This window comes from Lactuca saligna, chromosome 2 (assembly GCF_052625555.1).
Source record: "Lactuca saligna cultivar CGN05327 chromosome 2, ASM5262555v1, whole genome shotgun sequence".
NCBI classification, from domain to species: domain Eukaryota; kingdom Viridiplantae; phylum Streptophyta; class Magnoliopsida; order Asterales; family Asteraceae; genus Lactuca; species Lactuca saligna.
In genome coordinates this window covers 131,086,812-131,097,074 of record NC_136418.1, presented here as the reverse complement: position 1 = coordinate 131,097,074, position 10,263 = coordinate 131,086,812, and the positions used below count along the sequence as shown (strand labels likewise).

Here is a 10,263-nt window from a genome sequence, read left to right as displayed (position 1 = left end):
TCTAAATATGAAGATCCGATCCAAAAATACAATGCAAAATTATCCAAAAGTTCATATCCAAAATTCAGATTTGAATTCGGATAATGATTTTAGAAATTTCTAGATATTTCAGATAACTAAAATCCAAAAAGATATACAATTTTTTTTTCAAATTTAAAGCGGGAGACTAAAGTTTTACTTTACTTGAATCCCTTTTCATTGGCCTCTTGAGTCCAAAGACTACCAAACAACTTTATTTGTCGATTCAAAGTGCTTCTTAATCTCACTCGTGTAAACTAATTCGGTTTAAACAAACAAGCTATGATAGTTATATATATCAAAACAATTTTGTTACCATGCATCATGTCTACCAAGTCAGTTAAATGAATCAAGCCAATTTAATAAGAACGAATGATGTGGTTTGTTTGTTCGAGGTTTGATAACTCCTAAACCTTCAATCATTTAAATTAGAATAAAGCCATTGATATGCATATGGTTTATATCTTATCATAAAAAATTCATATCCTAACACTCCTAAGACTTCAATCCATTTTTTCTTTAACTTGTATTACATTAAAATCAAACTAAATTCATTTCTCATGACTTGCGGTTATTAAGACTAATATGCCATTTACCACATTTTTTAACTTGTAACTATTAAATGAATTGATTTTTTGGGATATCCGATTTAGTACATCCTAATACATTATAATGTCCGAATTTTTGGATATCCGGTTAGGAACACCCCTAAGTTCCCAAGCTTTTTGAAACTAAAAATACAAACCCCAAATTATTTTCTCCTCATTTAGAGGCTGAAGAACGGTTTTTGAAGCATCAGAATGCTGAAGAACACATTTTGGAGTTGTTATTTGGTATTTTTGCCATTAGATTTGTAAAACCTCTATCAAATACATATTTTGAAGTATTCTTTTTTTGCCATGATCGGGTCCCCCTCCCCGTCTTCTGGTTCTAGTTCTTATTTCGACTATGTGTGGTTGATTTTATCGGGTTAATGTTGGGAAATAGACTTATTAAGGTAATTAACTTTTCGGTTTGTTCACATCTGGGTAACTTTTGTTTTCGTACACATCTATGTAACAAATTTTTTTGGAAGTGTTCACATATGACCATTATGATCGGTTATAACATGTTATATCCGGTTATAATGGTCATATGTGAACACTTCCAAAAAGTTCGTTACCTAGATAAGTACGAAAAAAAATAGTTACCCAGATGTGAACAAGCTGAAAAGGTAAGAGTAAATTACACGAATGGTCCCTGTGGTTTTGGGTAATTTATGTGGTTGGTCCCTAACTTATTGTTTTAATTTGGATGGTCTTTATTGTTTATTTTTGTTGCGTGTTTGGTCTCTGTCTTATCTAAAAAGACTATTGTGCCCTTATTAATTTATTTTTTTTAAACTAATTTTCTTATTTATGTATTTATATTTATATATTAAAAAAAATTAATAAACCCTACATTTATATATCTCTTCACCCTAAACCTGAAACCACATTTGGGAAATTTAACTTAGGTCCCACTAATCATCATCTCATCTCTTATCATTCTCAACTTCTATTTCATTTCCATCTTTAGTGACATCGACGTCTTCACCATCTCTTCTTTTTTCGGTCCTTCAACTTTGGCGAACCAACACCACAACTCACTGTCTTTTCATCGAATTTCCTACCACCACAACCCAATGCGTCACAATCCTTGCAGGAAAAGAAAATTGATACCAGAAAGAAAAATTGGAGAACCAAATCAATTAAAAATCATAACTTGAAATGCATATCAAAACCTGAAACTCTATTAACAACATTCTAACCTTTAACTCATCAAACAATGTGTTTTTTTATATTTTTTGTCTCTATTTCTGATACCTTTAGTCTCTAGTAAATTTAAATTTTAATATTTAATATTTTAAATAATATAATTATATAAAACGACGATGCGTTTTTTTCCATGTCAAATCTAGATTTTTTTTAACAAAGTAGTGTATTTTAAAAAGATATTTACCAAAATGGCGTGGTTTTAGAAATATTTACCATTTAGGTTAAATTTTATACAAAATCCAAATTAGAAGGTAAAATAAAAAAAAGAAAAGAAATCAACTTATCAGGGTAATTAACTTTTCGGTTTGTTCACATATGAGTAACCTTTTTTTTGCACACATCTAGGTAACGAACTTTTTAGAAGTGTTTACATACATTATGAATGGATGTAACCTAGTATAGCCGGTCATAATGGTCATATGTGAAAATTTTCAAAAAGTTCATTACCTGGATGTGTAAAAAAAAAAAAAAATAGTTACTCATATGTGAACAAACTAAAAATTTAATTACCTTAATACGTCTGTTTCTCATTAATGTTTTAGACTTGTAAACTAGTGATTTATGTTTTGATTTTAATAAAATACTTCGATTTATGTTTCCTTTTTCATGAATGGTCACATTAATTAAATTGATTAGTAGTAAATTTATAAGATGTGTAAGTGATGAATGAACACAAATAACAAGTATGGATTGGTTCTTAACTTAAGATTTAATTCACTATACACATAAAATCACTTACTTTTATGCTATCACACTTATGAAAAGTAGATTTAATTCACTATACACATAAAATCACTTACTTTTATGCTATCATGACTTATGAAAAGTATTGAGTGTTGTTAGGAAGCTTTTGAAAAACTTATAAGAAACTTAGTGTAACTTTTCAATCAAAATCTAAGACCTTGTTTAGATTATGATTAGTACACTTATATCTAGTTAAAAAGCTTATTTTAATTAGATAATTTGACAAGTAAAATGATATGAGAGCTTCTTAATATTACTTAGTACCAAATAGGTTAAAATTGTATACGCATCAATCCATAAATCAACTATATATAATTAAATCAAACACGAAACAAGAATTATCATAAAATTGATTTTCTTCTAAACCATAGCTTTATTTTATTTTAATGCTCGACAAGTGTAGTTTCTTTTTAGTTAGTTTATTTTAATTGTCTTTTATTTTTGTATCAAAGTTAATATATACCTCTTGTAAAAATATGTAAATCAATTTTTCTTGATCATGTTGATCTGATATTGTTGATTTGCCGAACTAAAAATTTGATGTTGTTGTTGAGACACGGTAATACTATTTTGTTTTATACCAAGATCTTTTGGTATAGATATTATAGGTATTGAAGAAACGATAAAGAAATTGATGAAGCAAGCCAAGCTTCGAAGAAGAAGTCATCTAGTTCCCGAGCTTAATACTAATAAAGAGCTCAAGTATTATTTAAAAAGAGAAAATAAAAAAACATATTAATTGTTTCTTATAAGCGTGTAAAAGTAAATTAATAGCCAATAGTCCGTATACGGACGAATATATAGAGTTGGTGAAAGGTTTAAACTTTTAAAAGATACAAATACAAGAAATTTATTTATTTACAAAATGCCAAGTAATTAGACAAAGACATACCACCCACCCATGGGATGGCTTTTCAAGATTTGCTATTTTTACAAATTGTTTTAACTCTCAATTTTGAAAGAGCAAATATCTTATTTTTTAATGATATTGACCATAAATTATCTATATTATATTTATATTTTTGTTAGAATTAGCTCTGATACATCAACAACTTCTTAGGAATATTATGTATTTATTTTATAGTTTGAGAGTTTACTCGTTCTACTATATATCATAAATCATGAGTTTTGATATTTAATTTAAAATATGTAATATAGACCAATACGTGATATAAAAATGAAAGACACTTTGCTTGCAATCTCCTTCTGGCAACAGCTGGTTTGGCCTCTCCATGCCTCATATTTGGTTGCGTTCAATTACCTTTTTCGTATGAAGTTTGAAAAACAAGCAAACATTATAATTTAATTATTTAATTATATATAATAAAATACAATTTATTTTATGTCTAAAGACGTTTAATTTTCGAATTATTGTCAATAAAATGCAACTCCTAATATCATGTAATAATTAGTCTCTAACATATTCTAGAGTTAAAAAAAACAATTTTGATTCTTATTTTAGGCATTTTTAAAAATGAGTTATTCATTCTTATAAAATTGAAATTTTCGTTGATTTTATATAAAAAAACACTTAGCATGAACTCATGAGTTGGCTAACTCACTAATGCAACAATCACTCATGACTTGGTCTAATCCAAATAATTGACTGCGTATAATTTGTGTCATAATTTGTAGCATCTTCCACGAATCCCACACTCATTTCTATTATAATTAAATTATATTACATCTATTTCGTTTTATATAAATATATACCACTTCTCTACAGTCTTTCATACACAAATCATCAACTCTCTCTATCTCTCTAAAAAGAAGGTGAGAAAACATAAACATGGGTTCTTCGACATTGTTCAAGTGCTTGATGCTCATTGCTGTCTTCATCAGCTCATGCACAGCACAAGCTCCCACCGCAACCCCTACAGTCTCTCCAACCGCCGCCCCTACACCATCTCCCGCTCCTACACCGGTTCCATCTCCTTCTCCTTCTCCTTCTCCTTCACCATCTCCAATGGCTGTACCCTCTCCTGCACCTTCTTCTGTATCCCCTACTACAGCTCCATCACCGGGTGGACCTTCCGGTGCTCCATCGCCAGGTCCCTCCACCGGACCACCAGCTGATCTTCCACCTAGCGGCACCTTTGTTGATGGCTGGGTCAACAGAGCTGTTATCGCTGGGACTGCACTCGCCGGAGCATTTTTTGCAGTTACTTTGATGTGAAGATGAATGCATGTTCTATATAATTAATTATACGGTCCACATTTGTTTTTGTTTTTCTCTCTTTTGAGTTAGATTCTCTTTTTCTTGTTATTCTTCAGATTATCATTCTTATATATATTACTTGTGTATTTGTGGGTAATTTTTTTCATAGATCGAACACTTGATTTCATTTATATATATATATATATATATATATATATATATATATATATATATATATATATATATATAGGTTCATTTGAAACCATTCTAATTTTGTGAGACTGTGAGACCAAATCTAAAAATAATTTTAAAATGCAAAATAAATGGAAAAATCTAAAAATTCTTTTTTCAAATATTATTTTCAGAATTTGAATTAACTAAAAAAAATAAAAAAAAATAAAAAAAAATTAAAAAAAATGTATTTTTTTTTTTAAAAATACGTGAAATATTCTAAATAGAATATTACACTGTACATATTCTAAAAATAATTTTAAAATGCAAAATAAATGGAAAAATCAAAAAATTCTTTTTTTAAATATTATTTTCGGAACATGAATTAACTAAAAAAAATAAAAAAAAATCAAAAAAAATCAAAAAATGCGTCTCACGGTCTCACAAAATATAGGTGGTCTCAATGAACCTAACCCTATATATATATATATATATATATATATATATATATATATATATATATATATATATATATATATATATATATATATATATTTATGTGGTTCAAAATTATAACTAGAGGAGCTGAAATCCAAACTTCAAAATAAAAAATGTTTTATGTGGTTCAAAATTATGACAATTATAAGTAAATTTTTAGTCATACTAAATTACTTCCATTTCGTATATATATCAACAAACAAGTAATAAGCATCTTGTAACGATCAAATTTAAGAATTATTTTAATGCTTATGTAGTTATTTACAGTTACATCTTACAAATAAATCAACAAACAAGTAATAAGCTCTTGTAACGATCAAAAATTTCAATAAAATTTAAACTTTTCAAAAACATCCCAATTCATTAAGTTATTACAAAAAGGTTTTCAATACATTTATTTATCAGAGTATTCCTAGGTCCATATCATAAAACATAAACATGAGGAGCGGAACGATCACGCCTTTGCCTTGCCACGGTCTCCTGAAGAACATGAAAAACATTAAACCACAACTGTAAGTCCGAAAGCTTAGTGAGATACCCTCAAAATACCAACCACATATACCATACACATAACATGCTATATCATATCGAATCACAGAACAGCCATGCATATCGGGTCTACTGTATGACTGGTCCGCTGTGTAGGGCCTTCAGTCCACCTGGTCCACCCTCCGAGTCCAGTCATGTCCCTCGAGTCTGCAATGTGGTTGGTCCGCCCGCACCGGGCCTTCAACCCACCTGGTCCATTCTCTGAGTCTACAGTATGACTGGTCCGCCCGCATCGGGCCTTCAGTCGGCCTGGTCCACTCTCGGAGCCTCGGCACGTCTGGTCCGCCCTCGTGGGGCCTACAGCCTATCCGGACCGCTCGATGGGCCTTCGGAACAACCGGTCCGCCCTGGGTATGTTGGCCTACAGCACAAAGCAGGTCCCGCCTCAACCCAACCCCAGTCAAACAACCATGTGCACATAACATACAATCATATAACAATTCATATTCAATCATACCGATCTAGCAGATCACGTAACACAACATACTCTAAGAAGGATACCGACCTAACCGGTCATTAGCATAGCATCATCCTATATACCAGGATACCGACCTTAACCAAGTCTCTAACGAATACCATCCTAACTACGAGGATGCAAACATAGTAAAACAACAACATAACAACAATACCCGGATTACAATCCGATAAAGGGTCGGCCTTGGCGCCTTAGACCCTGTTGATATAGTGAGGATAACTCACCTCGCAACTGTTGACTGAAAAGGATAAGATCACGCTACTGCAACCTCCGACTCGAACTCCACCACTGTTAATACCCAAAAGACTGAATTCAATAAATACCAATAATTACCAAATTACCCCTGGAAGTCAACTAGTCAACCCTTGGTCAAAGTCAAAGTCGAAGTCAACCTCCTGACTGACTCTACTCGCCGAGTCAACCCAATGACTCATTGAGTCCCCATGCTCAGAATTTCCCCAATCCGCAACTCAACTTGCCAAGTCACCCCGAGATTTGCCGAGTCTCGTAACTCTGAGTCTCCTCGCACTCAACTCACCGAGTCCTCCCTTGACTCGCCGCTTCATGACTCAACCAGAAGAATATTAGGACCTCACTACCAGACTCGCCGAGTCCAAGAACAGACTCGCCGAGTCCGAGGCTATCTTCAACCTACTCGCCGAGTTGTTCTTCCAACTCGCCGAGTTCCAGCCCATCTTCAAGCAACTCGTCGAGTACACCTTTGTGACTCGCCAAGTACGACTAGTTCTTAACCCATACAGAAGCTTTTCAGGCCATGCAATCGATCCAAAACATAGATCTACACTTCTACAACCCTTCTATTACGTAAAGTGGCAAACTTTACGTGAATCCAAAGAGATCTAGGCATTTTACACTCTAGGCTAGGGTTTGGGACAAGATGGCTTCACCAATCAAGCGAGCGGTGGGTGGGAGTGTACACCCATTAAGCGCCATTTTATAGGCCGCAACCTTATACCCACCTTATAGACCGGCTTCGTGAATAAGGCTTACTAACGGTAAGACTAGCATTTAAGTTATACATATATAGATATTAATCTTGTAATATTATATTAGTATAGGGTTGTATTTTAAACTTGTAAAATTCTAGGGTTTGAAATTTAAATTGTCTAAATTAAACTTTCACAAAACATAAATTTCAAAACTTGAGGACAAGTTTTAAACATTTAAAACATAAAGGATCAAATAACAAATTATTTTAAATTAACTATTAATCACATAATTATCCATATTCGATTAATAATTGTCATATAAGGAAATTAAATATTTTATTAATTGATAAATATCTTCAATTAGATCAAAAATATAGTCATATATATCATCAAATCGGATTAGGGTTGATCTAATGTGATTAAGGTAAGTTTCCATAAGATAAATATGAAAAAAATCCCGTTTTTGGCTAATCCTGACGCTCGGACTCGCCGAGTACCCACACTGGACTCGCCGAGTCAGGCCAACTTGCCGAGTCCACTATGGGACTCGCCGAGTCCATGACTTAGAAACACAAAAATTGAATTTTGCAGTTGAGATTCAAACATTCAAGCATCAATTTAATAGAAACCAATCTAGGCTCTGATACCACTGATGGGTTTTATACATAAGAACATTCCTAAGTGCGCATACAAACCCTAATGCTCGTATCTAGGTTTCTCTAATTAAACATGCTTTGAATCCAAGACTCCTAATGGCTAATTAGGTATAAGAACAATACAAAATCAAAGTTAGAATCATACCTTGAGACACTTGTTTGATCTTCTTGTTCTTGGAGCTTTAGAGTCACAATTGTCATTCCTCTAATGGCTTACAAACACCTACTATCAAACAGGATGATTTGAGAGAGAGGAGAGAGGAGGGAATTCGGCCAGGGGTTCTCTACTTTAGATGAAGTACCGATTTCCCTTTTCCATAGGGTCTATTTATACTTGTAGACTCCTTAAGTGTTACAGTTTAAACCCTAATTGGATAATCTTCTCTTAAAGCAATCCAAATCCATTCCTTAGATAACCTTAGACGATTTGAAGCTATCCATAGCTTCTAGAATCCGTCCACTATCTATCCAATATGGATTTACAGTCTAAAGTTTAACTATCAAACAATTGACAGTTTGTACCATCTTATTTAATTAATCTCCTTAAGTCACCAAATTAATACTAATTAATCTATGACTTATATTAATCAAATAACTATATTATTATTCCTTATATTATTCTCATAATATATTAATAACATCTATTATCTCACAATAAATCATCCTACCAAGTTGCTATGGTGAAGGCAACCCAAAAGGATCATGCACAATCGGGTCAAATACTTGCCTAATATAGTTGCAGCCTTAGACACTATTCCAACACAAACATGCTTAACCTATCAATGTGTGACTTCGTCTCTAAGACGTGTGCACACACAGGTTTCCCATCTTCATGTTTACTTGCCAAAAGGGCTTGAGTGATATTGAACTTTTAAATCCTTCAGTCTTGTGGGTTTGGGAGAACAACAGGAGGAGGTGGAGGAAGTGAAATCAAGCTAGTCCACATGGCAGGGATTGATCTTTCACCTTCATTGTGGAACAGGCTTTCACTTTGAGTAGGAATATCTTTTCCTTTGGATTTGGGAATACCATGGTTAGATTCAGACATCTACACAACGAGAGAAATCAAGTTAGTTGATTGAATCCTTAATAAAACACCCAAAAGAGATATTAAGGCTAGGATCCAATACAACATTCCACAAAATGGAAGAGGGATGCCGTAATCCAATTTGCAGAATATTTGAAGGTAGGTAAATGACGATTTACCAATTTCCACCATGAAAAACGAAAAAGAAGGTTAAGTTTTAAATGTATTGGAAACTCCTAGATCTTTTGAGATACATTGAAACTATTCAATGACATGTTTTAATCTCGGATTATGTTCTTCTATTTGTGACTGGGATGCCGAGGATCACAAACAAGATGTGAATAACCATGCAAATGTGCTTGGTAACCTCATTGTCTTTATCATTAACTATTGTTGTGCCGGTAAACCACACACGCTCCATCAAAATGACAATCATGAGATACCCATTACTACTCTTTATTAGTGTCTTTTAATGTGCCGGTTAACCACACACGCTCCACCAACGACCAATAAAGCATAATTTGCAATTTCATGGATTAGCATACTTTTTCACATTTTTTTTTAAAAGTAACTAGAGTTGGGATTTTGTAAAATAATGTTCTAGTACTTTATTTAATAACATTATACTTTTAATGAGATGTAGTTGTCCTATCAAATCCATTCTGCTAACGACCATCCACTAATCAAGGAATCGGTGGGTGAGAGTGGACACCCATTCAACTACCATTTTATAGGCAGTTTCCTTATACCCCCTTATGGATTAGCTTCGTGAATGAGGCATACTAGTGATCATACCGACCATAGTCTTATACATATAAAATATTTAACTTTTAATTATAATATATATATATATATATATATATATATATATACACACACACACACACACACAAACATATATATATATATATATATATATATATATATATATATATATATATATATATAAGGTGTGTTTTAAACTTTTAAAACTTTAGGGTTTATATGTAAATTTCGAAAATTAAGCCATTAATTTTAAATTTAAAATAAACCAAATAACTAGATTTAATATTTATCTATTAATTAACTTTTAATTAGTTTATTAAATCTTGTAAGGATTATCTAATCAAATTAAACAATTAATTTAATCCTAATCCTTATCCCTCTAAATTTCGAAAATATGGGGATACGATAACTTCCTTATTTTTATCAATCAAATAACTAGATTTAATATTTATCTAT

General features: G+C 32.2%; 1 protein-coding gene across 1 annotated transcript; it reads left to right on the top strand.

Moving 5' to 3' along the window:
- Positions 1-4,275: 4,275 nt before the first annotated feature.
- LOC145031632 (uncharacterized) lies at positions 4,276-4,873 on the top strand. The gene has a single exon (XM_078980226.1). The coding sequence runs from the start codon at positions 4,348-4,350 to the stop codon at positions 4,732-4,734; it is 387 nt and encodes a 128-aa protein (XP_078836352.1). The 5' UTR covers positions 4,276-4,347; the 3' UTR covers positions 4,735-4,873.
- Positions 4,874-10,263: the final 5,390 nt, after the last annotated feature.